We start from the raw sequence: 27,452 nt of genomic DNA on the forward strand, positions 1-27,452 counted from the left end.
TGTTTCCATGCCGATCATACAATATTTGGTTTATAGGAAATAAGAGTTGGGGACTGGACAAGTATCAAGGATGTGGGATCTACTGGAACCGTGATATAAACAGTGCTTTGAACATTGGTTCGGCTTTACATACAAAAATGAGCACAAAATCCAGTAAGCTTTATCAAAGAATTCAAAGGGCACGACATTGCCCTGTAAATGTGATGGAAATTAGCACCCATCATTTCATTCGACTAGTTATTTATTATCCACTTGTACCCTTATTAAGGTCTCATCTTACGTGAACACGACTGTAAAAACATGGGCTTAACACCACTACCCTTTTTTAGCTGCTTTCAACGCGTTGTGGTGCCAATATATCAAAAGTATCGAGATAGTCTACCCCATCAACATTTTTTTCAACATGATATTTTATTTTCTTACAGCACAAAGAAAAACATAATTGCAAACAAGTATACGATAAGAGTATAAAATCACAGGAACTGCTCCGAGTCCCAGTTGGATCCGGTGCAGTAGAAATCAAACAATGGTGGATTGGCAGCAGAGGGAGGAATAATGACTTTCATGGCAACCAAAGTCGACAGCAAAACTCCTACACCTGATCCAGAGTCAAGAGCAGATGCCAACACGTAATTATACTTTGTCCACCAAGGTCGGCTGTATGTGAACAGGTAGCACATGAAAGTGAAGGATATGATTAAACTGGACAAAAGAGATGACTGGATACCACCTGCTCCAGCAATACCTGCCATGATGGGAAAGTGGACAAATCGCCAGTATGGATGGGGATATCCCTTGTTGGCAAGCCATGGCAGAATGGGAAGAATAGCACCAAAAAGATAGCCTAGATTGAGTGAAAAGTATGGTGACGACGCTCCAAAAAACTTTCCAGGTCCAATAGCACCCCAAATAGCACCGGCATTGAAAAAGGTGGTATGTCCGGGATACGACCAATCTTCGTTGCCAAGTGGGAAATAATCAATCGCAATCCATACGGCTGCAGTGTTGGAAAACGCACCAATAATTGTTCCCCATAACTGTGAAATGACCATGTGGACAGGATTGATGTGTAAATAATGTCCTACTTTCAAGTCATATGTCAAGGACAATGCTTGGATCATGATATTGTACGAGTATGACTTGAATGTCATGACAGCGACCGTTTGTCCAGGAATAAACAGACCCATGAGCAATTCAGTGATGATATTGAGGCCAAGCTGCTGTCCAGATGAACCTTGAATGATACCATACGGAATCAAAAAGATGAACGCGAGAACAAGACCGAAAAGAGTACCCCACCACGGCAAATGGAAAGGTGTAAAAATACCAACAAACAACATGACAACAAGCCAGAAAGCTAGCCATGACATATACATCCATTCAGGAATATCGGGGTAAGCCTTCATCAACTCATTGTGGATGTCAGCATGAGCTTCGTCAACCTGATTAAACATCTCCTTGGTTTGACGTATAATATCCTTATAGTACCAAAGAGCAACATGAGATATACCGCACGTAAGTGCAAAGAAAGACATGGAGTAGCTGACTGCAAACATCTCAGTAAGATAGATAGGCTTGACAAGATCATACGCAGTCTCGTTGAGCTCAAAGTTGTTTCTGTCATAGAAGCTAGTAGCACGAATACGAGCGCCGGTTTTAGTGAATAGAGCAGGAGTGTTGAGAATGGGGAAGGGAGTACCATCCTCAAACGTGTACACGTGGGCAAGAGTGGGATTACCAAATGTATTGCGATAGTATGTAATAGGCACGATGATCCACAAGACGACAATGTTGGAGAACACCGAGTTGACAATCACCCACCAGGGGATAGAAATGACACCCGAACCAATATTGGACCAGTCAAGTGAAAACGAAAGAATGCCAACACCAGTGTTGGGCGATGCGGATCCAAGGAAGCGCGCTGTTTTACTGGCATGAGTAAACATGCAAATTACCGAAAGAGCTTGAAGAGCGGTGGCAAAGAAAGTGGGGATCCACTGGTAAATGAACATGACACAAAAAGCAAGCCAAAAGAAAGAAAATCGTGACAGGCCGCCGACTTTCTTGGACTCTTCTGATTCTTCGGTTTCATGGAACGATACAAACAGAGCGACGGTAGATAGCACAGTGGGCCAGTACATGGCAGCAGGTCGAACAAGGAAGCGACGAGTCATACCCGACAGACCATATCCGATCATTTGAGTGGTAATGACAAACAGAATCGAATTCCAAAACGTAATTCTGGTATCACCCATAAACTTGTCAAACTTTTGACCAATGACGTTTTCAACACCGTAAGGTTGACCACCAGCAGCACCAGCAATCATATATACAAGAACGTGCTCCTTGATGGTGAAAGGACCAGGATTAAGAATACCACGAGGAAGAACAGCAGCCAAAAATATACCCATCGGGTATGAAAGAATGGCGGCAATATTGCTACTGATGTAAAACGAGTTGGTACGGAAAGAGAAAATTCCTGGTGGTATGCAAAAGTATTGATTTACGATTAATTACAGATTCAATCACGAAAACAGCTGCAAAACACTTACCGTTCATCAAGCCCAGCAAAACAGCAAAGATAGTGCCCAGGAGTATCATACGAATCGACAGAGATGGTGCAGATGGATCGTCGGTCTCGGGAACGATGCCCTGAGTATACAATTTAGCGTACTCTGCATCAACATCTTCAATGTCGCCTGATTTAAGAAGCTCCTTTTCCAAGTTAAGCTCGTGATCGATGGCCTTTTCTTCGGGATCCTTGTCCTTGGTCATAATGTATTTTAATTGTATCCTATTCTAAACAGCGTAGCAAGCTTTTAAAATAAAACGTCTACTAGAATGAAGTTTACCAACAGCGTTTTGGAAATGAGAGGAAACAGTTGTCAAGGATAGATATAAACTATAATTCAGAGACGAAATGGTCGAGTTTATATCTTGAACGGAAAATTGGCTCGACAAGCACAAGATTACAAAAAACGTAAAATGGCGTAAAAATGAGCACTTTGCTATCATCTTTTGTCGAACTGTACGAGTATTGGCAGTAAAGGCTGTGTTGATGGGAATAACATTACTGTGCAATTCCCAACCATGCATTACCCTACTAATGACCGATTTAAAGTCAAAAATCACATGCATGTGACTCAACATGTGTGAAATGTATAGACCAAAGCAGCAGTGCCTCTTATTCTATTACCAACACCAATATCAAATGCATTATCACGCTCAAAGAGCATTGCTTAGACAGTGTTTGATGCGGTCAAAGCATTGATCATGGTAGAGATGCAAAGTGGAAGAATGCAGTATGTCTCGACCAACGAATCAGTAATTCAAATGCAAAGTGTATACCAATCAAGACCACTTTGATCATGAAAAGCCCGCAAGATAGCGATGGGTTCAATTGTTTGCTGGTTGTCTTGAAACATATATTGGTAAAGCTATAAAACATTCAAATTCAAATATCAAGTAGACAGCCTGATATTATGTAAATCTAATTGTAGCTTCACACCATTCAGTCTAATCTGCAAATGCTTACTGTTTGGCATCAAACTATCTTAAAATTAGATGCTCAGCATACTCAGCAGCACCAATCAACCCTAATCCAGATCAATGTCCTTCAAGTTTTCCATCATGCTACAAGTGACCACAATACCCAGCCTCGGGGTTCAATCCCAATACACAGCACCATTTACATTGATTTATAAATTAATTTATGTGCATAGTCGTGTGGTCTCTACTACTGCGCATAATTATATTAAGCCTTTGCTGCTTGAGTTTTATTTAATGCAGCCAAGCATTAGTAAGTAAACCTGAATTGCCAATGTGGTGATAGATTGAGCATATAAAAATTACTCGAGACATGCTACAAAGACTACTGTCGAGTCAGGCAATAATTAAATAAGTTTATGCAATTTGATGAGCTATTGAGACCCACTAGCAATCTCAAAGTTGCATTTTTGAATATCTAGCCTAAACAAAACGCGGAATAATAAGATCCACAAGGATTAACTGGATATGGCGACAATACATGTTTGTTGATTCAAGATATAAATGAGCGCTTATTCTATACATTGATTTACAACAATTGTAAAAACTAACCCACTTGATCTGAACAGTGTATCATCACAAACTAGTCATTTACTTATAATGACGCCATAGCTCTATCCATAATGGCCGTCCCATCTATAAAATTGACCCAAGCCAGTATCTTTAATGCTGCACTGCTAATTTAAAAGTTTGGTTTATAAACATTGCTTTAGACATTACACTCGATGCATATCAATAAATGTCAACTACAACATTTATTCAAGATTAATGTGCCAGCCATGGTTCCCTCCAACGGTTAATGTAAAAACTGTGGATCGTCCCAATTGGCACCAATACAATAGAAATCATATACAGGAGGGTTTGCTGAAGAGTTGGGGATGACCACACCCATTGCAACCAAAGTTGCCAGCAAAACACCTACACCGCTTCCAGAGTCGAGAGCGGCAGCCAACACGTAATTATACTTTGTCCACCAAGGTCGGCTGTATGTGAACAGGTAGTACATGAAAATGTAGGATATGATGATACGACTTAAAAGTGAGGATTGAATCCCACCGGGACTGCCTACACCTGCCATGATGGGAAAGTGGACAAATCGCCAGTATGGATGGGGATATCCCTTGTTGGCAAGCCATGGCAGAATAGGAAGAATAGCACCAAAAAGATAGCCTAGATTGAGTGAAAAGTATGGTGACGACGCTCCAAAAAACTTTCCTGGTCCAATAGCACCCCAAATAGCACCGGCATTGAAAAAGGTGGTATGTCCGGGATACGACCAATCTTCAGTGCCAAGTGGGAAATAATCAATCGCAATCCATACGGCTGCAGTGTTGGAAAACGCACCAATAATTGTTCCCCATAACTGTGAAATGACCATGTGGACAGGATTGATGTGTAAATAATGTCCTACTTTCAAGTCATATGTCAAGGACAATGCTTGGATCATGATATTGTACGAGTATGACTTGAATGTCATGACAGCGACCGTCTGTCCAGGAATAAACAGACCCATGAGCAATTCAGTGATGATATTGAGGCCAAGCTGCTGTCCAGATGAACCTTGAATGATACCATACGGAATCAAAAAGATGAACGCGAGAACGAGACCGAAAAGAGTACCCCACCACGGCAAATGGAAAGGTGTAAAAATACCAACAAGCAGCATGACAACAAGCCAGAAAGCTAGCCATACCATATACATCCATTCAGGAATATCGGGATAAGCCTTCATCAGTTGATTGTGAATGTCAGCATGAGCTTCGTCAACTTGATTAAACATCTCCTTGGTTTGACGTATAATATCCTTGTGATACCAAAGAGCAACATGAGATATACCACATGTAAGTGCAAAGAAAGACATGGAGTATGTTACTGCAAAATACTCGGAGATATAAATTGGCTTGACAAGATCATACGCAGTCTCGTTTAGATTGAAATCATTTTTGTCGTACATGAGGGTCGGACTCATATGTTTTCCATATCGGTCGTACAATGCAGGAGTGTTGAGTACAGGAAACGGTGTGCCATCCTCATAGGAATAAGGGCCAATCAGAGTCGGGCTACCAAAATTCTGACGATAGTAGAGGATGGGTACAACAATCCAGATAACAAATACTTCGGATACGGCCATGTTGGCAATCACCCACCAGGGGATACTGATTGCAGCAGATCCAATATTGGACCAGTCAAGTGAAAACGAAAGAATGCCAACGCCAGTTTTGGGTGATGCGGATCCAAGGAAGCGCGCTGTCTTGTTGTTAGTGATCATACAGAGCACTGAGATGGACTGCAAGGCAGTAGCAAAGAAAGTAGGAAACCATTGCCACATGAACATGACACAAAAGGCAAGCCAAAAGAAAGAAAATCGTGACAGGCCGCCGACTTTCTTGGACTCTTCTGATTCTTCGGTTTCATGGAACGATACAAACAGAGCGACGGTAGATAGCACAGTGGGCCAGTACATGGCAGCAGGTCGGACAAGGAAGCGACGAGTCATACCCGACAGACCATATCCGATCATTTGAGTGGTAATGATAAACAGAACCGAATTCCAAAACGTAATTCTGGTATCACCCATAAACTTGTCAAACTTTTGACCAATGACGTTTTCAACACCGTAAGGTTGACCACCAGCAGCACCAGCAATCATATATACAAGAACGTGCTCCTTGATGGTGAAAGGACCAGGATTAAGAATACCTAACGGTAGTGTTTTGGAAAGAAATATGCCTATTGGGTATGAAAGAATGGCAGCAATATTGCTACTGATGGCAAACGAGTTTGTTCTAAAGCTAAATACGCCTGTAAAAATTGAACATATATTTCAATTGGTCAGAACCAATGACATGAAAAGCTTAAATATGTTCAATCAATCAGCAAACCCACCATTAACTAGTCCAAGAAACACTGCCCAAATAGTGCCCAGGAATATCATACGAATCGACAGAGATGGTGCAGATGGATCGTCGGTTTCTGGAACGATACCCTGAGTATACTGCCTGGCATACTGCTGATCCGACTCTTCCATGCTATCTGTTTTAAAAAGCTCCTTCAATGGCTCCAATTCACCATCAGATTGCTTCACATTCACGTAGTCCAACTTGTAGGTGCTGTCATCTTCCACGTATAATGTCATTGATTATATTGATAAGGTTGCAATTCGATAGAGGTGCAGGACTCTTTTATCAATCCTGCAAGAGGGTCGACGAGCTTCAAGGGGGACCTTCCTTACACATACACTCAAAGACTGCAGAATCTCCCTTATAGCCATGATGAAAAGTTGAGATGCTTTAACAAGGCTCAAGGGTCGGCTAATACACAAAGCTCTTGTATACACAACGTTGCATTTATTCACCATCAGCAAAAACACACCGTATTCGTGTAAACGAAACACTAAAATAAGGAGCTAAACGATCATCTACACCAGTTCCAATGAACCCCACACTTGCTCAATACTCTACATCAAACATTACAAATATTGCGTGATCAGCATAGACACAACAGTTGCATTTCTGAGACACGCAAACATGTAACTACTGCTGCAGCAAAAATGAGCTGGTAGAGTCTGATTATCAACATAGAATTTGAAGCCGATTATCTGGATTGAAATGGATGAATTGGGTTATAGTTTGATTTGCATGCATCATATAATGAGCGTTGTGTTTTAAAGGATTGAGAATGCTCCAGGAAAGCGCAGCGAATAGTTGGCCATTGTATATGTCAAAACCAAATGGTCATTACACGATAGTAATCCATTTTACACGAATGCAGTTGTAAATAACAACATGTCCATATCAAATAGCAGCGCCAATGCATTTTATCATCCCTTGTGTTCGGAATATGATTTCTACTCCTATTCCCATAGTCGCCTTACTGTGTTTCTTGTATGGCGTGATAATGATGCGCTTACTGGAATTAGCAGTGTAAGCGCTTATTCACAGCCGATTCTCGTTGATTCTCGTCAATCATTTGCCAATCTTGAATCGACTTGCAGTTCTTGAAGTGAATGTTTAATCACGTGTATCTGAGCCATTGAACTTGACAGAATCTCGACTTTTATCTAAACTTCAAAGTCGCATACTCGGGCATATATATTGTTGTAACATCATTCAATAGGAAATATCAACCATACAATCTTTTAAACTCAACCAGAGCGTACCACTTTACTAGTCATGTCCGGTTTTGACCAGCGCGTGCAGTTAAGATTCCGAGACCGACTATTCAACCTGCATGTGTCTGGCACCATCATGACTGCTGTCACAACTTCTCCAGACAATAATAAAAATCCAAACCACACTCCAGAAAATTCAGATTCTCAACCAAACTTGGTAGTTTCTCTTGAGGAAATGCCCTCATCGCTGTTTTCGTCTGAAAGTCCTGCCAATATTTGGACTGCAGAGTTTTCTGCCAGTTGTATGTATTAGTAAATATATAACCATGTATTTAGATAGAGATTATACCGCTGCTTGACAAAATACATGTTTGCTAAACATTCCTTTTACTTTTATGCACTGGAATCGAGGTAGATATTGAGGATATTACAATCAAAACTGGTAATTTCAAAAAATTCTCGATATTTGTCGAAATGCTCCTGAGTGCCATGCAACGAGTACGTATCATTGCATAGCTTTGGGTTTCAGCTCAAATACATGTATGCATTGGATTGAAATCTTGTCATTTTGCTTATATTTTAAATGTATTTGAAGCCAAACTCGACAGTTTCGCTGGATCTGCTGACTTGGCAAGACTTGGATGCAGTAAAAAACAGCGGTTTGCCAAACCGAACCAAGCAATTTGATGATGGTAAAATGTATTTGATCATAACATACGCTGTTGCGTTTGATAGGTATATCAGTTTAACGTATTTGGCTGATATTGGGTTGACCGAGTTGATTGGATTTATTTCACTAAAACAAACCGTCACTCATTGTAATTTAAATAGAGTTCATTATCCTCTACCACTTGTCAAACAAAATTCGCCAAAGCTATCCAGTAATGATGCACGACAAAAACAGCTTCTTCAAGACATGGCTAGCGTAAGTCTGACTCATGATAGTCGTGCTACCTATTTGTATTCTCAGCACACAGCGTTGACAATTTTGAAATTGATTCCAACTTTAGCTTTTAAAAGAAAATGACAAGTTGAGGTATCAGATCAAGTCAATGGAGCTAGATGCACACACCGCTCAACCCTCACACAATACTCAAAGGTAAACCTCATCAAATGCTATTTCTAATCGAGCTTTTATCTGAATCTATTGTTTTCAAGTCAAAAAGTTTATATTGACTTTGGATTTGAAAAAGTACTCAAGCAGAAAACGAATTACAGTCAGTCCTAGTAACTATTCGTAGAAAGTTGCGAGAGACTTTGCGTAGATATCCTCGAGACCGATTCAGTGTACGATCATGATATCTTAATTATTGAAATTAAATTATATGCACATCACTAATACATGTGATTTTAAAGCAATCTGCATACGATGGACTTTATAAATCTTTGAACGATATTTTTGAGCTTGCTCAGGTAATTTTTTGACTATTATTTTATTCCATATAGTTTCAAGATTAGCAGCTTAAAACTGATTTTCTTTTAGAACTACCATTGCAGCAATCAGTCTGTAAAAGCCACCTCTAAACCACAAAGATCTTCTCAATCCAGCACACACAAAAAACATCAAGTACGATCCTATTCAAACTCGAGTGCTCGATTGAATCGTCATTCATCGCCTCAGCTTTCTGAACGGTACTGGATTTATACTTGGGTTTTGGATACTTGCTTTTAAAGATGCGGTATTTATCTATAAATCATGACACATAATGTAGGAGTGGATATAAAGTCATCAAGTCAGAGCCATTGGTGGCAACTCGGCACGATCCACCAATTCGAAAATCAAACTCTTTGCGATCAAATAGTCGGTGAGCTTTACTACTTGAAATTTCTTGAACATTTAAAACGCACTGTTTAATTGAATTCTGGGTTGATTTTGATTGAGTAGGAAGCCATCCATGTCACCTTTTCGTCGATTTGATCCAACTCAGTAAGTTGATTCACGTTTAGATGTATATTTTCAACACATATCAACCGTGCATATTCTTGTATTTCAAAGGTATATACTAGATAAAGAGCGCAAGCAAGCAGACAAACGATCACTTAGGTATGTTTGAATCGGCGTATATTTGATCTATGCAATGTTTTTCAACACTCGATTGTGATGGACACGACTAAATGTGTTGTAATTTTGTGAATTAGTCGTGACCATATCTCCAGATCGAGAGATGTAACTAGAAGTTCATCCATTAACTCCAATTCGTCGTATGAATCAAAAAGTATGTGGCTTTATCGCATGGTGTTTTATAGCTGTGTATTATTGAGTCTATTGATAATTAGAATCTACATGACCGAAACTAACAAGAAATATTAAAGTTCGTGACAATACACATCAGGGAAGATCCAGCTCGAAACGCATACCTACTTATTCTTCACAGACACGTGAAAGCAGTATATCCATAGTAAGTCAAAGAACAAGCTATTTATTCATATTTTGGCATTGAGTAGCCGAGCTGTATACAATAAGATTTTACTTGATTCACTCTAACCCTTGAACACAAATCAATGCTTGTAAAACTGATAGAATGGAGAGCGATCGATATCCAAAAGCCGACCATCGTATTTGCAACCAGGTCCGACTAAAAAAAAGTATCTTGATGAAAACAGTCCAACAGACGATACTATTGAAAGTCGTTTAGCTCAGTTACAAATGTACCTCGCTTCTGTGGTTGATTAAACACCCTTTTTGCAGCTAGTTTCAAATGGCAAATAAATGGGTCTAGGCAAAGAATTATATTTGAACAGCAGTGATAGCTATACAGCATTATTTACGAGTGGAGAATGCAGATGATTTAAATAAAACAGTTGTGACATGTTGTTAAACAGGAGATAGATGGATATCCGTCAATTCCAGTTCGTCGTACAGGTCGTATTGGTCAAGATCCAGACCAGCATCCCATTGAGAATTCCCAAGCGTATCAACATTGGAGTCTGGATCCACGGCTGAAAGTTGAAGCCATCCGGTTTGTGCGATTATAAAAGCAGGCAGAAAGGGATAAATCAGGGCGTATAACCATTTGAATTCGGAAAACCATTGCGGTTTAGCATCGAGGGATTTAATTGAAGTAGAATTGGCAAGCATATTGGAATTGCTGGGAATAGGAGAATGTCCAAACAGTTTGAATGCATGTTGCTGGAGTAATCTGAATGGCAGCATGTATTCAAAAAAGCACCATACAGCAGTGCCTACTGCAAGCTTTAGCAGCTCGTTTAGTATGTCAGCATATGAACCCAAAGCGACACGATCATCATGTGGTAAGAGTTTGATGAATTCATATTTGGAAATGACTGAATAAGTGCCTACAAAAAACAGTACAGAAGAGTGTTTGATATAGCCCATAGTTGCTAGCAGTAAAGCACCAAACAGGACTGCATGTGGAGTAATGAAACCGTCAGGATGGATGAACAGTGAAGCCAAATGTTGCAAGCCAATGAGAGTGATGATGATGACAGAAATAACACATTTGATTTGAATAGCAGGCAAGTAGAGTGATGTTAGAACAGCATGGATGATTGTTTCTCTGAGCAAGTCCAGCCAAGTGCGTTGATACCACAATCCATACATGTTCAAAGTTGTTGTTTGTCTGTTTAAACTATTTGTTAATATGATCACGTGTTTAACACGTGGTTGAATTTGCATTTTAAACTTGAACGCTTTTCTGCAAGTTGACTGCTGATTGCGCTTGTTAGAAATTGGCATTTCAATCTGTGACCTTGCGTACGGTCGCGATCGAGTCAAGAGAACAATATTATATACTGTTTGCATGGTAATCACTCAATACTGATTTGTAGAGAGTTGAAGATTCAACATTTACTCGGTCATACAAGAATCCAAATAGCAATGCTTTCCAGAAACTGACAGCATAAAACTGCTACACTTTGTCACCCTTATTAGTGTTCTATTTTACGTGACCAAATGCAACCCTCAATCAATACATTGAAATCAATGTCCATTCAAAAGGAAATTGTCAAATGGACTGCCTCTACTCTGGAATGCTGGTCAGTAATGTCATGAATATCGCTTTCAATAGAACATCTTCTAACCTTTTTAAACCAACTTTCGACTGTATTTATGGAAACAACTTAGCATTGTATATATCTTGTTGTTTTTTGATGCAAGTATCATGCTGGCTTTTAGTTTATCTTGATGTCATGATTCTGACATTAATGCTGGCCATTCCATATTTACACTACAGTCAATTTTCAAGTCCTGGACATTGCTTACATCATACATATCAACAGCTGATCTAACAGAAGTTCTTGAGCAGCGTTTAAGTTCTGCAAAAACCTATGAAGAGTGGAAAACCACTGCACTGGAACTGGATGTGTATGTATACTCTATACATTGATTACTACTGGATCTGGCTCGTGCTAACAATCCATTGCATTGAATTGGGCTTGATAGTCTTTATGGTATGTTTTCAAAATACGCTGCAACTTTAGATTTACAAGATTAACATTCACATCTACTGATATGGACACTTTTCAACCAATAACGTTGTTCACTTCAAGGAAACACTTTATGGAAGGACATTCAAGAAGATCCAGCTTATGACAACAAATTGATCAGTTCTCGTCTAATTAGTTTAAAGCAGTCCCATGCATCAAAAGACTTTGAATCGATGATGTACTTGCTGAGATCGGGTAATTTTCAAACAATTATGCTTTGGATTGTATAGAAACAGGATCACTCGGCCTGATCATGTTTTGTTGCGGATTGGATTAGGGCTTCTTCGGAATTTGGGCGGAATATCTGATATTCGATTATACAGACATTCTATTGTTGGGTGAGTTGATTGAATAGGGCTGAATCTACAAAATACATGCTTTAACTATGCCAATGGGTGGATATGAGTCTTGGTTATTGAAACAACTTTGAATCTGTAGAACCAAAAATTTAATTCAGAGCTATATAGATGAAGTGGTCTCGCAATTCGAAACCATTTCGCTTATAAAATCTCCCACTGCCCAACAACAGCGCAAAGTTGAGTTGCTATCAGACACACAGCAAAGTTTTGGCAACACTGCTCTTCTTCTTCAAGGAGGTGTTACGTTTGGAATGTATCATGCAGGCGTTGTCAAGGCGCTTTTTCAAAATGGACTTTTGCCTAATATCATCAGCGGAACATCAGTCGGTGCACTGATTGCTGCGCTTGTGTGTATTCACACAGATGAAGAGATGCCCAAGATTTTTACAGAAGGTGGCATTAAATTGGGAACGTTCAAGACAAAATCAGCTCAAGGATCGTTTGCGCGAAAAGTAACCCGACTGTTCAATCATGGTTAGTTTTGCTAACTACTGTTGCATTTTGAATATAAATGGATAAAGGGCTTGAATGGTATTAAACACATGTGTGTGTATTTTTGACCAAAACATCAACGCTAGGATATCTTTTGGATGTGTCTGTAATTGAGCAATGCGTCAAGGATAATCTAGAAGACATTACATTTATGGTAAATGGATATTTTATTGATATCTACAATGCAGTGGTGGTACTGCTGTGAATTTAACCATTTAAATACGGCCTCGATATCAATTGTCTACTACAAAAATCAACAGGAAGCATACAACAAAACTGGCCGGGTCCTTAATATTCCCGCAGTGTCATCTGGTAGAGGAGAAGTACCACAACTACTCAACTATCTTACAGCACCAAATGTTGTAAGTTTGACTTTGTACCGTAGCATTTTTTAAATATGAGATTTTCTAATTTTCATTAATCGCTTTGGCTTGATGAAAAGCTTATTCGATCCGCTGCATGTGCTTCAGTTGGAGTACCTGGTTTAATTCAGTCTACTGGTTTGCTTCAGAAAATGCCCATGGGAAATCCTCTTCCTTGGTGTCCTTTACGTAAATAGATTCAACTTGATACCTGCAGTATTGTTGTTTAGCCTATACATTGACTAAATTATGTTGCCTGTTTACAGCCAAGGATAAAAACGGCTCCAATCCAATGCAAGTGTTTGCATGCTATGGGTTTTGTATTATGGATATAAATCTAAACTAAACTGCTGATTCATACTAATACTCTGTGCTTTCGTGTTGACTATTTCCAAACTGTAACAGTTTGGAAAACCCAGAAAAACGACTTGCAGAGCTGTTCAATGTGAACCACTTTATTGTATCACAAGCTAGTCCCTATATTTCGCCAGTTATCATGAAGAAAAGACCATCACTGTTTGGACGACTCGAGAGTCTTTTTTTAAGCGAATTGAGATACAGACTCGGTCAACTTCGCGATCTGGGATTAATATCACAAGTGATTACATCGTTATTTGGACATAAGATTCAAGGACATGTCACTATTGCACCAGAGCTGACGTCTTTGGTAAGAATACAAGCAGTATTGTCAAGTCTGATATATTTGGAAGTTTGGTATTTACAAAAACTTGCTGAATTATGCACAGGATTTTTTCAATCTGTTTAACCATCCAACAAATACAGCACTCAACTACTGGATTGAGAAAGGAGAGAGATCTACCTGGCCGCTCATGTCCCTTATCAGCAATCGCACCAAGATTGAGCTTGCTTTGCGAAAAGGTAAATCGGATGTTGTTTGTAATCTATCATCACGTGATTTATTTGCAAGCATTTCACTTTGAGCGATAAAAAGTTTTATTTTGTATTGTTGCTGACTTGAATTACTGCTGCTATTGACTACTGTGAACGCATACGCTTTCAGCTGTTTGTAAATCCAAAGAGCATTTGGCAAAGCAAGAACAGGAATACTTGAAGAGATTTGAAGTCCGTAAAGAAGAATCCAGAAAACGCAATAAATCCATTTCTTGATTGATTTCAATTAATCAATACTTGCTGATTATCCAACCTTGCCTTTCATTTATAATTACGAGTCTCGACTAAAAGCATTGAATTTACCAACTGCTTTTAAATACACTGACTTTTAAAAACACTATGCCAGCAGACTCAAAACCATCGACTGCTACTCGTCACAGGTCGCAACGCCGCGACGGACAGAAACCATCGTCACACACTACACGACCACTCAAGCGTCGATCAGAGACTCCAGGATCAAATGTCAATAAAATTTCAATTGGAAAACCAGGCGAGACTAAACATATAGGCAGTAGCAAAAAGCGTAAGCGCATGTCAAGTCCAAACACGATCAAAGTCGCCCCATCAACCACCATTGTATCCGATGCAGACCTATCGACTGATGCAACTCTCATGACTGCAGATATACAAACATCATCTCCGCAAGCCGCTTCATCCGTATCTTTACAGTCAAAACGATCTCGCCGTCTTCCTCGAACTCTTGCTGACTGTGGTGTGGATTACATTGATCACCAATCAGCTCCCTATTTGGATCGTGAAGGACCAACTCAATACACATCATTAATCAAACACCTTCTTTCGGCCAAACTTCAACAGATAATGACTCCAAAGCCTAGTTTGCGTCTTATTATTGTATGCTCATCTGCCGAACGCACGTTGGAGATTATCAAGGGGTTAAAAGTACATTTGCCAAATGTAAGAATACTAAAGCTTTTTGCTCGACATATCAAATTAGAAGAGCAAGTTGGATTAGCAAACTCCAAAATGTTTCCCATTGGTGTCGGTACTCCACACCGAATAGCAAAACTCTTAATGGAAGATGCAGGTAATTCGATCGTGCAATTGAAATAAGGTTGACATGGGTTTAACATCAACTTGTACTGAATTAAATTAGCTCAACCTGGACTATCTAAACTCATGCACGTCGTGTTTGATCAATCTTGTATGGATTCAAAGAAACTGCAGCTGTTTGATTCTGCTGATAAAGAATTGGCCGAGATTTTGGCAATTGCTACCCAATCCAAGTGGGGATTGCATGGAGTATAGTGTCTAGCTGCTTGCTAATGTTTGTAGTTACTTTGGCCTTTCAAGTCTTGTTCAACTTATCATCGTATTCACGTAAAATGGAACATTAAATAAAGGTTTCAGAGTAAACAGTCAGTTCCATGGAATGGTGTCAGTTTACTGGACATTATCGTGTTCTTTAAACTCTTTGGTTTACTGATCTCCTAGCAATTGACATGGAAACAACAGTTTCATTTCTGAAATGGACGATCCTTGTTTTCTTGAATTAAAGCGTAAAACATATTCGAGATTTTAAAATACACAAAAATGAGTGTATACAGAATTGTATTGATGTCATCAGAGTCCAATATATGTATTGCAATGCATGGATCTGGCGATCGTACAATGTATAGGTATGTCACAGAATTCCAGTTCAAGACCATGATTTGATAGTGTATGATGATTGTTGTGCTGAATCAATTGAACATGCTAATTTGTGGTAGGAAAGCGTAACGAATATTCAACTATTGTTTATTCTGAAGCAAAATGATGGCAGTCAATGCATGAATACAAAAGTGTTCCAGTTTATGTGAATACGGCTGTAATGAATTACAACTGTTACACCATGAATCCATATTCATTTAGAGGTTGGCTCTTGTTCTGGCGCTTCAATGATACCCTCCTTGGCCAGCATTGTTTCCAGCTCGCCGCTTTGATGCATACTAATAAGAATATCAGATCCACCAATAAATTCGCCATTTAAAAAAACCTGTGGAATAGTGGGCCAAGAACTAGATGTTTCCAGTAAAGTGTCAAAATGTTGAATGGCTAGATACTGTATGCACAGATGCAAGAGTAACAGCCGTGTCTTACGTGTACTCCTTGATGCCCTCGCGCACCTCCGAATCCGAGAGAACATTGACCGTCTTGAAATCCTTGACCCCTAAAAATAGCCAATACAGATATCAATCAGTTGACATCTGGTAAAGGTGTGTAGGTTCACCATTCTAGCAATACAATGAAACATAAGCCTGACTTACCTTGGAGATCAAGGATCTGAATGACAGCTCGACTGAATCCACACTAATGGGTTTAAATAGACAAGCAATTCAAGCGTCAGACTCTCAACAAGCCCATTGATTCTATTAAAAGATATGGCCGTAATCACATGTACCTGAGGAGAGGCTTTGTTTCCTTTCATGAACACAACAACAGGATGTTCCTTGACAGCCTATACAAATATCAAATAAAATAAGACTAAGGATTCAAAATGATGGAGTCATACTATTAGACAAGACATTTTTACCTTGTCAATCTGCGATCTGAGTTTGTCAGAAATGTTTCGATGCAAGATATGATTCACAGCAAGTTGCGATTTAAAGGCAGCGGTTCTTGTAGCAATCAATGGCGATTGAACACCTGAAAGCAAGCGCTAAATATAAATAAACGATCAGTCAGTTTCAATAGCTGGAATGAGGTTTGAAGATGATTGAAACTATTAGAGTTTGACGAATGAACTCAAGTGGATGATTATAAAAATCAACATGCATAAATAGCTGCAGTTCATATTTATGTAGTGCTGAACGAATTCTTACAGCAGTTCTTCCAAACATGACTATTATTGATAACTCGATCTGCTAGATGGTCGAGTGGAGAATCGCATCAAATGAAAAGTTTTAATCTCAAGTCACGTGTAATAGGCTCTGTTCTAACCAGGCCAGACTACTGGATTGACTCTGGTTTGCCTGTGCTGTTGTCGATGCATCGCTAAACTTGATGAAATCTACTTTTAATGTTGCATTGCTTTTCAGATACGTGACGAAACCTATTGTGTTGATTCAAACACGACTTTGGTCGACTATTCGAGACTTTGGCTTACCAAAAGTATTTCGAGTCAACTCTATCCTTTTACTGCTACATTAGTACAACAACAACATCTATTCTTTGATTTAAATATTCAAGTAATGAAAAAGTCTGGTTCCAATAAATCCATTAGATCCAATAGTGGAACACGAGGAATGAAATCAAACACCTCGCAACACCAACTCTCTCAAACCACTTATGCATCAGATACCCACAAAGACACCAATCAATCCACAACTACTTGGCCTATTTCTCATGAAACTAGTACAGATCATGAAACTCATTCTAATCCATCTTATACTTTTGTTGAGCCAATCAAAACAGATTCAGTTGCTTATATTCCACTGATGGACGTATCTCCAAAATGCCACGAATCAGATTTTCAAGACGATAATTGTCCACTGATATTTTCAACACATACAGGCACTGATTTGGATGAGGCAACATCTGCTGGTGATGGGACATCCAACAGTCGCGTCTCGCCTGATACAGCAACAAGCTCAGCTTCTCCTGGAACTCAAAGTAGTATTCCGCATACAATTCAATGCACACATAAATGCACGGATAACAATGGAGCTTGCTTTCGAAATAGTACTCAACATATCCCATCCGTAGCCATCTTTTGGGACTTTGAAAACTGCGTATGTACTATTTAGGGTTTTCAATTCAACTCGAAATGCCAAGTAATAGGTTTTGTTTCTGATTTAGTTTAATTTCAAAATTAAATATATTGCAAATGTATGTAGGCACCACCCGCTGCTGTTCCTGGATACGTTGCAGTTCAAAATATCCGTAAATCGCTTCGACAGTTTGGTCCAATTGTCCAGTTTCGAGCAAGTCTAATGATCTTGAACATTATATGTATTACAAACCATTCAGTCACAAACTTATATTTCAAATCTACTCTAGGCATATCTTGAAGTTAGAGAGACATTTATAAAGAGCATGCGAAGTGAGCTGCAATCGAGTGGATGCTCAGTGATTGATACCCCTCATAATGGAAGAAAAGATGCAGCAGACAAAATGATCATGGTTGATATGCTGTCTTATATAATCGATACACCAGCTCCAGCGTAAGTGATATAGATTGACATGCTTGAATTGGGTTTAAAATGGTGTGAATTGCAACCAATCTATAGATATCACGCTGTTATATCTAGTATTTGATCATGTACTTGTTTTATTTATTGACACCGACTGTAGAACCATTGTATTGATTTCAGGAGATCGAGATTTCCTGTATGCCTTGGCTGTGCTTCAAAACCGTGGCTACAACGTTGTTCTTATTGTACCCAACAGAGGAGCAAGTCCTATTCTTCGTGCACAGGCATCTATTGTTCTTGAATGGCGGTACGATATATTTGATGAGCAGGTTGTAGCACAGATGCAACGAGACCGCGATGAGGCAACAATGCGTGTGTCTAATCTTGCTCGATCAACTAGCCAGTTGATGGCTGCTGGTGGTAGTTTTGAAAACTTGGTGTGTAATAATGGGAATACAGGATGGAAAAGTGATTTTGGCAGTATGGGATATGAGAAACGGACTGCTGCTCCTTTGAATATCCACGTTGCTACACAGGATACAGGTGTAGAACATAGCAGTAATTTTGAGCACATGCAAGAGTATGAAAATGATATTCCAGCCTATTCACCACATGCTCCTGGATACTTTGATGCTCTCATGGAAATTCTTCAAGCTGCAAAGCAGTCTGGCTGTTGAGTTATCTTGCTTTAATGCATGATTAGATCTAGCACGTTACTATTTACTAACAAATATTTATTTTTGTCATAATACATGGGATAAAGTATTCAAACCAAGTAAAGCCAAGATTGCTTCAGAACTGATTGCACGAAATCCAATGATCCTTCAACGAGCAGGAGTGCACAGTATGGATGGTAAGGGAGCATTTTAAACACTGCCAGATAGTTTATTTAAACACATTTTGATTTTTAGATTTTTTCAATATGGCCGTCGAGGCTGGGTTGATTCGTATTGGCGGTATTGGGCCGGGCCAATGGATGACATGTATTTACCACTCATAGCCAGACAAGTATGTCTGAACTCAAACCAGAATGCTTTGATTGGTTCAAAAAACTGGTGCGTCAATAAATCCAGGGTACAAAAAATAGACCATGATTTAAAATTGTTGGTGGTTAGGGTTAGAGTTTAGATTCGCAGCATCAACTTTAGCAATGTAGTGCCTTGTCACTTGCACAACATTCATTTTGAATAGAATATTAAAATATATAAGCCACCAGTCTATGGTCTAGACTCATACAAGAGTAGTATTTAAAAAGTAAAACAAAGCCTAAAGCAGCAACGCATAATTCAACAGAATTTCCGGGTCAAAAGTTGAAGCGTGATGTTTCAATACAAGCTGCATGACAGACGAAATTCTATTGGCTGTTCCTTTTATGGTCGAAATTAGACCTTGAATTCGATGCAACGACAAGAATCACACTAATGAAGTTGTAAGAATACAAAGTGAATATTAGAGACATATAAAAGTAGTTTGATATGGGTTTAGAGTAGTGGGTATATAGTGGAATAAGGTATGAGTAAAGTATCAACAATTGGTATGGTTTGAGTTGATTTTATTCTGGTTTCACTTTCAACCCCTTTTATCTGAACCCGTAATTCAACCCGGAAATTCGTCGCGTTCTTTTAAACTTGAAATTCGTGCAGAGTCGACTTTGCTTCTTTACAACTCAACTTTATTAGAAAAGACTTGCTCTTTAAGCCCGATTATACACTCTTGTATTCTACTTTATACTTTTAGCCATGCAATTATCATTTGTTACTGCTCTTGTTATTTCTGCAACTCTTGTTTCAGCAGCAAAGGTTGAGCAGACTACCACCGACTCTGGGTGTAAGTAGTGTTTCTTGTGACACTTGCATTAAGTCTTGTTACTGTTGGATGTGCTGTCTATGATCATTTTTTATTAGTAGAAACAATTGGATGAGCCCACTGAGTCTACCGAATTCTCTCGACTGCATTAGTATGGTGTTGATTGTACTAATTGTCAGTTTGCCTGATTTCGTGGCGGTGGCTGAAATGGAACCATGTTTCAATCTTACAACAGATTGATACATTGAACAGTATAATTCCAATAATCTGCAACTAGTTTTGTTTGGATCGTCAGTAGGAGATACATTCATATCAAGAATGATCCCAATACTGCAGTCTGATCTTGTAAAACAAACCACAAAAAACACTGTAGATTCAATTGAATATTCGTCTTGATTCCAGCATCTTTATCCATCAAATTTGCGCTTGTATTGTTGATTATGGAGAACTTGTTTACTAATTCTTTTTAAATATTGTACACTAGATGGACTCCCTTACCAAGGAAGTGCACTTGCTCCCAGCATTTCTTCACATAATGCTCCTGTAGAAACACCTGCTCCTACTGCTACTACTTTTGTTTCACATGGTACCGAGACTCCTGTTCCTGTTGGTTCTGAAACTCCTTCTGCCACAGAGGACTGCGAAGAAGAAGTGCCTGAAGAAGATTGTGAGGAGGAAGAACCTGAAGAAGATTGTGAGGAAGAAGAGCCTGAAGAAGACTGTGAGGAAGAGGTGCCCGAGGAGGACTGCGAAGAGGGTAAGCCTTTGGATGCATAAGCTATTTGAGCTACAATCATTGATCGCGTATTGATAAATGATCATCTCGATATACTTACGCTTAATATGATTATATGTTGAATAGAAACTCCAGCACCAACTATTGTCCCAACTCCAGCACCACTTGGTGAAACCCCAGCACCAACTATTGCTTCGACTCCAGCTTCACTCGGTGAAACTCCGGAGCCAACTATTGCTTCGACTCCAGCTCCACTCGGCGAAACTTCGGCACCAGCTGCTGGTACTCACCATGCCACATTCGCAAACTACGGATCAACTGACGCTCCCATTCTCAGCAGCGCAAACAAGGCTACTCATGCCGTAGGCATCATTGGTGCTCTTGTTCTTTCCGCACTTATGCTTTAAAATGTACCATTGAACAGCTCTCTGTCTTGACTGCTCATGTCTTTACAAAACCCATTTAAGAGTTATTGTTACTTTTCCAAGAGATCCGACTTCGTTCATTAAAATCTTCCCATCATTGCTACTCATACTGTATCCTATCCTGTTTGGAAATTCTTGATATCAAGTAAACTCGGGTTTTGGAGTTATTATTTTGTGTTTTCAACATGACAATCTATTTTTATGGTCTTTATCGTTAGTTGGATAGATCTGGATTAAAACACATGTGACTCATGCTTGGTCATTAATGGAATCGATAGTCTAGAAAACATAAAATTGCTGTTTATACAACTGAGTGATATAACCAGAACATGGCTGAATCTAGGATGATTCAGGAGTGTATTGCAGAACTAAAGAGTCTGCTGGGCGTTGACAGGATTATTACAACCGCATCTGAACTCAAGCGTCGTTCGCATGACTTGTCATACCATGAACATCATGCTCCTCATGCGGTTATTGTTGTCGAGTCAGAGCATCATGTCTGTTTAGTACTCAAGACATGCAACAAGTACAGAATGCTTGAATGGGACAGGATAACACTGAATTCACTAGTCTGACTATTTTCTATTGTATGAACAATAGATACAAAGTGCCAGTGATTGCAGTGGCTGGAGCAACGTCTTTGGAAGGTCATACCATTCCAACCATCACGCATGGTGCCATCATTCTGGATCTAACTAGTATGGATAAGGTGATGGATGTACACGCAGAGGATTTGGATTGTGTGGTGCAACCAGGGGTTGGATGGGTGGATTTGAAGGAGCATTTGGAACCATTGGGACTGTTTTTTCCTCCTGATCCAGGTGCTGCAGCCTGTGTTGGTGGTATGTGTGGAACAAATTGTTCCGGCACGTTTGCTTGGAGGTAATTTGAACTTAAACTCATATCTTGTAGTGATTGCAATCTAACTTTTCAGTTTTTATTTCAGATACGGCACAATGAAGGACAATGTACTCTCTTTGAGAGTCGCACTTCCAGATGGGACTGTAGTAACAACTCGTAGGCGAGCTACAAAATCTAGTGCTGGATACGATCTCACTCGACTGTTTGTAGGCAGCGAAGGCACTCTTGGAGTAATCACTCAAGCTACTTTGCGACTTCGACGTATTCCTAAATTCACGGCTGTTGTGATGGCTCAATTTCAAACTCTCAAGCACGCTGGTGATGCTGGTAAGTGATAATTTTTAATCTTGCCAAGACCATTTCATCTCGATTGTATTTATTCTTTACACTTGGTCTGATTTACTCGATAATATACTATTTCAGTTGCAAAAGTTGTACATGATGGTTTGATTTTGAATCGAATGGAATTGATGGACGCGCATACTATCCAATCCATCAATATAAGCATCACTGATCCTGCAAAACAATACCGTCAATTTCCAACAATCCTGTTTGAATGCGCTGGTTCCTCGCAGTCAACTATTACTGAGCAATTTGCTGCACTAAAGGAAATCACTGGCCCAGTAGAAGCATCGTCTCCAAAAGGTTGTGTCGGTTTTCATGCAGCTTCTTCAGAGTCTGAATCCGAGCTACTCTGGCATCTACGCAAGCGTGCTTACTTTGCTGCCAAGGATCTTCGCAAAGACGACAAGCTTACGTCTCACTCAATGAGTATCCTCACAACAGATGTAGCTGTCCCCATCTCCCATATCGTAGAAACTCTCACTCTTTCGAGACAAGATCTTGACCATCATGGATTAACTGGTTCAATTGTCGCTCATGCTGGAGATGGCAACCTTCACGTATTTTTAGTCATTGATGCCACAAATCCAAAAGAGGTTGCTGATGCACAAGCGTTTCGTGATCGTAATGCTCGCATGGCACTCCAGTTTGGTGGTACGTGTTCTGGTGAGCACGGTATCGGGATAGGAAAAATACATTTACTATCTGAAGAAGTGGGTGTAGAAGCTATTGAACTAATGCGTAAAATCAAAAGTGTGGTTGACCCAAATGGAATTATGAATCCTGGAAAAGTGTTTGAATTGAAATCCAATCTTTGATACAATGAATTAAACGTGAAATCCATAAAAGTATGACTGGGATCAAACCAATCAACTAAATTGTTTATTCATCATTCTTTCACTACACAAAAATACGGAGGTAAAAATAACCTCATTGCGGCAACGGTCCGTTAAACTGCTTCCACTTCTACAATCAGAGTTGGGTTATAAAACTCGACTCGATTTCTTGATGATTAAAACAAAAAGTATACCATTACCTTGTGATCTAAACTTCGAAAATCATCCACCATCGACAACTGCACCAAGTATCGTCCAAGTAGAATCAATTCGCGATCAGTAGCTCGCATTGTTGGTCCATTTTTGAATGCCGTGATTTTAAGTCCCTATAGATACCAAGTCATTAACAGTGCAACAAATGAATACGTTTGGTTTATATAGCAAATTTGCACTTACACTCTGTGGATTCATGGCAAAATTTCGAGATAAATCATCAATATGTATCGTATCTATTCCATCAAGAATCAGTTTCATGAACTATATAGTGGATAAATGGGTGATCAACTTAACTAAAGGCATTGTATTGACCAGGAAATTTTGACCAGATAAACTGCAATGGCTTTACTTGATGTCGTTTTGGAATCGTCACAGATTTGCTACTACTACTAGCCAACTGCTTCTCTGTTCCCATAATTGAAAACATGGTGCTCTGATCCAAAACAAATGAGATGTGATACTCGGAGTGATTAAGCATTCCCAACTCGGTGATTTTCATCTCCAACCATTTCCATGACGTTTGACTCCATATGCATATGTCGTAATACACGTATACGGTTGCAAGAAATTCATGCAGCCCTGGACGAGAGAGTTGGTCGATATGCGATGCAGGTGTCTTGCAATCAAACAAAGTATAGTCCAAGTCCAAAACAAGAAGCTTTTTTGCCTTTCTGGGCTCATTGATGATACGAATTGAAGCCTATGCACAAACCAGCACAAAATAATCAATTATTTAAGCTTTCATGCATTGAAACGGATGTCATTGCCCTACTAGAAATAGTATCAGACACAACATATACCTTTTCAATTACTTTGTTCAATGACTGAATATTGACTGGATCCTTGTGTGGTTTGATTGTTAGTATGTCATTGCAATAGTCTACATCCATGTCATTCAGCACATCTGGAAGATCCACATCAGTTGGATCTTTGATAATCTGACTCTCAACTAAATCATATCGAGTAATATATTAGACGATTCATCCAAAAATCATCCATTCATCCATTATAATCTCACCCGAGCCCATCATGGTAAATACAAGCGAGTTGGATGGAATATTCAATGAAAGCAATGTAGCATCATCGTTTGGTAGTTTTTTCTTAATCAAACCCAATAGTTTTTGTCTACTGGCCAATACTTGTGTCATTTGTTCTAGTTGTTGTTTGAGTTCTCCGACAGTTGTGGTGGATGGTAATTGCAGTGGATATCGTTTTCCTTGCCAGACGGCAGTCATGTTGATTAAACCATTTTCATTAGACTCGTTAGCAAGTGGGTTGGAGTGAGTGCAAGTATCCATGCTTGGGTTGGTCCGGTAACTGTTGATCGATACTCTGTTGAAGGTAACTTTGGATTTATAACGAATTCTTGGTTCGCCATCTGGATTGAAATTTACATTTGCAGTGCTTTCATACTGATTAACTCATCTGCCAGAATTCGATAATCAAAAACTGAATCTATTCTATACTCGAATAAACATTGTGCAAATCATCATCAATCCCCAGATTCATAATATAAACCAAAATATATTTCAAATATTTCAAATATTGGAAATATAAAAAAACTAAATTGGTCCTCTATCGTCATTTGGTTGATGTTTGTATTTGTCGCCTAGCAGTACCAATCTGACAGCTATTTACTTTGGTCGCAAATCTCAACGAACACAGTGATTCTGGTATGCTTTCTGCTGTTGGTGACATATTGACAAACATGAGTGTCTTGCTATTTCCTCCTATATATCCATCGTATCAATAAAATGTCACTGATAAATCAGTACAATCCAGTCAATAGAATCATATCATTTAAATTTTACTTACCAAGTGAGTTTTGAAGTAGATACGTCAACTATTCAAACCATGTTCAAATCAACCCAATTCAAATTGCAAGATTGTCGTATCTCTTGATTAGTAATACGTTAGAATAAACTCAAACTATTGCTTCAGTGTTACCTTGGAGTTTCGATAGGGAATATGTGCTTCCTTGTTCGACAATGCAAAAACTACATCCCCTAAACAGCTCAGGCTCTTATTGATGGCTTGAGTTTCTTTTAGTCGTTCGCCTGTAGATCCAGAACTGGATAGCCGCTCAGACCCAGCCAAGTCAATCAGGTTGAGAACACCATAGCTTGTTTCTTCTGTCAAACTGTTGCTGCCAGTTAAACGAAGCGTGAATACACTATGACTACGAGATGATCGCTCATTGCAATTGGTAGCTGCAATGGCTCGATTTTGAGCTGCCTTTTTTAAAAGATGGAATACTTGTTTGGGTGTAGTAACCACCACTGACAAGCAATCCCATAAAATCCATCATGAAAAGGCATGGTCAGCATCACAGTATGTTCATCATAGATTGCAATCACAGTATAAATACATGGAGTAAGTATTACCATTTACCACATCGGTCACGCTTGTTCGGTTATTGCTATGATCGTGACGAATTTCATGCTTTTTTGAAGAGTTTTGCGATCCACTGATCGACGAATTTACGGAGCCCTCAGTGCCAACAAGTAAATCGCGGATAGTTTCATTATATATCTCAATAAACTGTGCCTCCATGGTGTATTGCCATCCTTTGGCTACTAAATTCTCTGCACTTTGGAATATCTGCTCAACAGCTCGAGGAATCATGCCAATATTGGGATCTTCTGGCCCACTAATTTGGGTTGGTCCCTCCATTCTAAATAGTAGCAGCCCATGATGAAAACATTAGCAAATAAACGCCCGTGTAAAAGCGTCAAGACGATTACAAATCATTTTGAACTTACGTAAATGTTTTACCACTTCCAGTTTGACCATATGCAAATATACACACGTTATACCCATCCAAAGCAGATTGTATAAGCTGAGAAATCTCCTCGAATATCTCCGACTGCTGTGCAGATGGACGAAACACCTTGTCAAAATCAAACGGATATGTCTTGAGAACGGTCTTGTTTCCTTGTGCATTTTCCTATAATCCGAAATTCACAATCGAGTTTCATTGACTAGTTTTCACCACACATTCACAAACATAGTGGATGGACAAAACTCACCTGAAATTGTACCAGCCCAATCGCACCTTCATCAGAATCTGAAAATGTAATATGAGGAGTGATGTTGGTAGTAGTTTCAGAAGCTTCTGCTCCAAGTGTTGGACGTACACGACAAAATACTCTGATATTTCCTTTAAGCTCCTAATAAAAAGTAAAGGTACCAGCCAGCAGCCGACATTAGCTTTAATGATCAGAAAATACATACTAATAGCAGTCAACTCGAAAGGTTAGAAATGAATACCTGAATTGTATTGTGAAGTTTTCGACGAGCAGTTTCTTCGTCGCGAAGTTTAGCATGCAACTCTTCAACAGTCTCACGGAGTTGTTTGCAATCTGTTTCCAAAGACACGACGGTACTATTGCGTTCACTCACAACACGCTCTGATTCTTCCAAACTTGTTTTTAATGCTCTGTTTGTACTTTCCAAAGCAATACTGGCTGTTGCTTGTGCAGATACTGCCATCTATTTAATGGCATGATGTTGGTACATTGGGTTTAAATCAAAGTGTCATGATAAAATCTAAAACAAACATACCTTGAGTTGAGTAATTTCAGATTTAGATAAAGAGAGTTCGTCAGACATGCCATCTCTAGCAACTTTCAATTCGAGTAGCTCCTTGCACAACTCGGTGACTTTTGACTCGTGCTCCTTGTTTATTTTCTGGATTTTTTCTTCAAACTGTTCGGTCAATATCTAAAGCATCAACAGGTGTGTATATAACAGTACAAGTTAGGAAAGAGTATTTCAAAATCATACTAATTCAAGCCCACTTACTTTTTTTTCAGACTGGATACTGGACAACTCTATTTCCACATGAGATACTTGTTTTTCTTTTGCTTGAA

General features: G+C 39.2%; 12 protein-coding genes across 12 annotated transcripts; 6 read left to right on the plus strand and 6 right to left on the minus strand.

Moving 5' to 3' along the window:
- Positions 1–399: 399 nt before the first annotated feature.
- Positions 400–2,646, minus strand: BATDEDRAFT_17436 (uncharacterized protein). The gene is made up of 2 exons (XM_006680950.1): positions 2,553–2,646; positions 400–2,479 (listed from the first exon to the last, which is right to left on the minus strand). The coding sequence occupies exons 1-2, from the start codon at positions 2,599–2,601 to the stop codon at positions 474–476; spliced, it is 2,055 nt and encodes a 684-aa protein (XP_006681013.1). The 5' UTR covers positions 2,602–2,646; the 3' UTR covers positions 400–473.
- A 1,696-nt stretch (positions 2,647–4,342) lies between these two features.
- On the minus strand, positions 4,343–6,574 carry BATDEDRAFT_13435 (uncharacterized protein; the record flags this gene model as incomplete). The annotated part of the gene is made up of 2 exons (XM_006680944.1): positions 4,343–6,348; positions 6,433–6,574. 2 exons carry the CDS (start codon positions 6,572–6,574, stop codon positions 4,343–4,345), a joined length of 2,148 nt encoding a protein of 715 aa, XP_006681007.1.
- Positions 6,575–7,718: 1,144 nt separating this feature from the next.
- Positions 7,719–10,331, plus strand: BATDEDRAFT_26775 (uncharacterized protein; the record flags this gene model as incomplete). Its single annotated transcript, XM_006680987.1, has 13 exons — positions 7,719–7,959; positions 8,073–8,155; positions 8,253–8,392; positions 8,489–8,582; positions 8,668–8,756; positions 8,851–8,944; positions 9,014–9,070; positions 9,141–9,289; positions 9,370–9,462; positions 9,543–9,584; positions 9,654–9,701; positions 9,960–10,056; positions 10,179–10,331. The coding sequence occupies 13 exons, from the start codon at positions 7,719–7,721 to the stop codon at positions 10,329–10,331; spliced, it is 1,380 nt and encodes a 459-aa protein (XP_006681050.1).
- A 141-nt stretch (positions 10,332–10,472) lies between these two features.
- BATDEDRAFT_90959 (uncharacterized protein) lies at positions 10,473–11,219 on the minus strand (the record flags this gene model as incomplete). The annotated part of the gene is made up of 1 exon (XM_006681192.1): positions 10,473–11,219. The coding sequence occupies one exon, from the start codon at positions 11,217–11,219 to the stop codon at positions 10,473–10,475; it is 747 nt and encodes a 248-aa protein (XP_006681255.1).
- A 381-nt stretch (positions 11,220–11,600) lies between these two features.
- On the plus strand, positions 11,601–14,445 carry BATDEDRAFT_90735 (uncharacterized protein; the record flags this gene model as incomplete). Its single annotated transcript, XM_006681126.1, has 13 exons — positions 11,601–11,657; positions 11,851–11,981; positions 12,060–12,067; positions 12,167–12,298; positions 12,381–12,441; positions 12,542–12,936; positions 13,041–13,108; positions 13,215–13,316; positions 13,397–13,505; positions 13,583–13,610; positions 13,722–13,983; positions 14,063–14,195; positions 14,338–14,445. 13 exons carry the CDS (start codon positions 11,601–11,603, stop codon positions 14,442–14,444), a joined length of 1,593 nt encoding a protein of 530 aa, XP_006681189.1. The 3' UTR covers position 14,445.
- Positions 14,446–14,567: 122 nt separating this feature from the next.
- Positions 14,568–15,494, plus strand: BATDEDRAFT_90987 (uncharacterized protein; the record flags this gene model as incomplete). Its single annotated transcript, XM_006681127.1, has 2 exons — positions 14,568–15,273; positions 15,343–15,494. The coding sequence occupies 2 exons, from the start codon at positions 14,568–14,570 to the stop codon at positions 15,492–15,494; spliced, it is 858 nt and encodes a 285-aa protein (XP_006681190.1).
- A 595-nt stretch (positions 15,495–16,089) lies between these two features.
- Positions 16,090–16,800, minus strand: BATDEDRAFT_13286 (monothiol glutaredoxin GRX5; the record flags this gene model as incomplete). Its single annotated transcript, XM_006680929.1, has 5 exons — positions 16,090–16,243; positions 16,326–16,378; positions 16,470–16,535; positions 16,627–16,683; positions 16,759–16,800. Coding segments are annotated over 5 exons (372 nt in total), but the record flags the coding sequence as incomplete, so codon positions are not given.
- A 670-nt stretch (positions 16,801–17,470) lies between these two features.
- Positions 17,471–19,358, plus strand: BATDEDRAFT_26780 (uncharacterized protein; the record flags this gene model as incomplete). Its single annotated transcript, XM_006680988.1, has 6 exons — positions 17,471–17,956; positions 18,062–18,136; positions 18,225–18,388; positions 18,519–19,030; positions 19,062–19,211; positions 19,270–19,358. The coding sequence occupies 6 exons, from the start codon at positions 17,471–17,473 to the stop codon at positions 19,356–19,358; spliced, it is 1,476 nt and encodes a 491-aa protein (XP_006681051.1).
- A 670-nt stretch (positions 19,359–20,028) lies between these two features.
- Positions 20,029–21,491, plus strand: BATDEDRAFT_37281 (uncharacterized protein). Its single transcript, XM_006681110.1, has 3 exons — positions 20,029–20,185; positions 20,649–20,921; positions 21,027–21,491. Exons 1-3 carry the CDS (start codon positions 20,098–20,100, stop codon positions 21,305–21,307), a joined length of 642 nt encoding a protein of 213 aa, XP_006681173.1. The 5' UTR covers positions 20,029–20,097; the 3' UTR covers positions 21,308–21,491.
- Positions 21,492–21,669: 178 nt separating this feature from the next.
- Positions 21,670–23,346, plus strand: BATDEDRAFT_13302 (D-lactate dehydrogenase; the record flags this gene model as incomplete). The annotated part of the gene is made up of 4 exons (XM_006680931.1): positions 21,670–21,851; positions 21,926–22,207; positions 22,272–22,513; positions 22,610–23,346. The coding sequence occupies 4 exons, from the start codon at positions 21,670–21,672 to the stop codon at positions 23,344–23,346; spliced, it is 1,443 nt and encodes a 480-aa protein (XP_006680994.1).
- A 31-nt stretch (positions 23,347–23,377) lies between these two features.
- On the minus strand, positions 23,378–24,906 carry BATDEDRAFT_90739 (uncharacterized protein). Its single transcript, XM_006681193.1, has 6 exons — positions 24,599–24,906; positions 24,381–24,529; positions 23,875–24,280; positions 23,761–23,813; positions 23,565–23,690; positions 23,378–23,494 (listed from the first exon to the last, which is right to left on the minus strand). The coding sequence occupies exons 1-6, from the start codon at positions 24,876–24,878 to the stop codon at positions 23,459–23,461; spliced, it is 1,050 nt and encodes a 349-aa protein (XP_006681256.1). The 5' UTR covers positions 24,879–24,906; the 3' UTR covers positions 23,378–23,458.
- Positions 24,907–25,161: 255 nt separating this feature from the next.
- On the minus strand, positions 25,162–27,072 carry BATDEDRAFT_13306 (uncharacterized protein; the record flags this gene model as incomplete). The annotated part of the gene is made up of 7 exons (XM_006680932.1): positions 25,162–25,310; positions 25,396–25,423; positions 25,528–25,859; positions 25,965–26,230; positions 26,343–26,527; positions 26,610–26,750; positions 26,851–27,072. The coding sequence occupies 7 exons, from the start codon at positions 27,070–27,072 to the stop codon at positions 25,162–25,164; spliced, it is 1,323 nt and encodes a 440-aa protein (XP_006680995.1).
- Positions 27,073–27,452: the final 380 nt, after the last annotated feature.

This window comes from Batrachochytrium dendrobatidis (assembly GCF_000203795.2).
Source record: "Batrachochytrium dendrobatidis JAM81 unplaced genomic scaffold BATDEscaffold_11, whole genome shotgun sequence".
In the NCBI taxonomy this organism is placed as follows: Eukaryota; Fungi; Chytridiomycota; class Chytridiomycetes; order Rhizophydiales; genus Batrachochytrium; species Batrachochytrium dendrobatidis.

Coding starts and splice junctions, on each gene's coding strand:
- BATDEDRAFT_17436 (XM_006680950.1), bottom strand. CDS start 2,601: ATGATACTCCTGGGCACTATCTTTGCTGTTTTGCTGGGCTTGATGAAC. Junction 2,480..2,552: donor TTTGCTGGGCTTGATGAACG/GTAAGTGTTTTG, acceptor GCATACCACCAG/GAATTTTCTCTTTCCGTACC.
- BATDEDRAFT_37281 (XM_006681110.1), top strand. CDS start 20,098: ATGCAATTATCATTTGTTACTGCTCTTGTTATTTCTGCAACTCTTGTT. Junction 20,186..20,648: donor GACTACCACCGACTCTGGGT/GTAAGTAGTGTT, acceptor ATTGTACACTAG/ATGGACTCCCTTACCAAGGA. Junction 20,922..21,026: donor CGAGGAGGACTGCGAAGAGG/GTAAGCCTTTGG, acceptor TATGTTGAATAG/AAACTCCAGCACCAACTATT.
- BATDEDRAFT_90739 (XM_006681193.1), bottom strand. CDS start 24,878: ATGGATACTTGCACTCACTCCAACCCACTTGCTAACGAGTCTAATGAA. Junction 23,691..23,760: donor TTGCCATGAATCCACAGAGT/GTAAGTGCAAAT, acceptor TGGTATCTATAG/GGACTTAAAATCACGGCATT. Junction 23,495..23,564: donor TTCGAAGTTTAGATCACAAG/GTAATGGTATAC, acceptor CTCTGATTGTAG/AAGTGGAAGCAGTTTAACGG.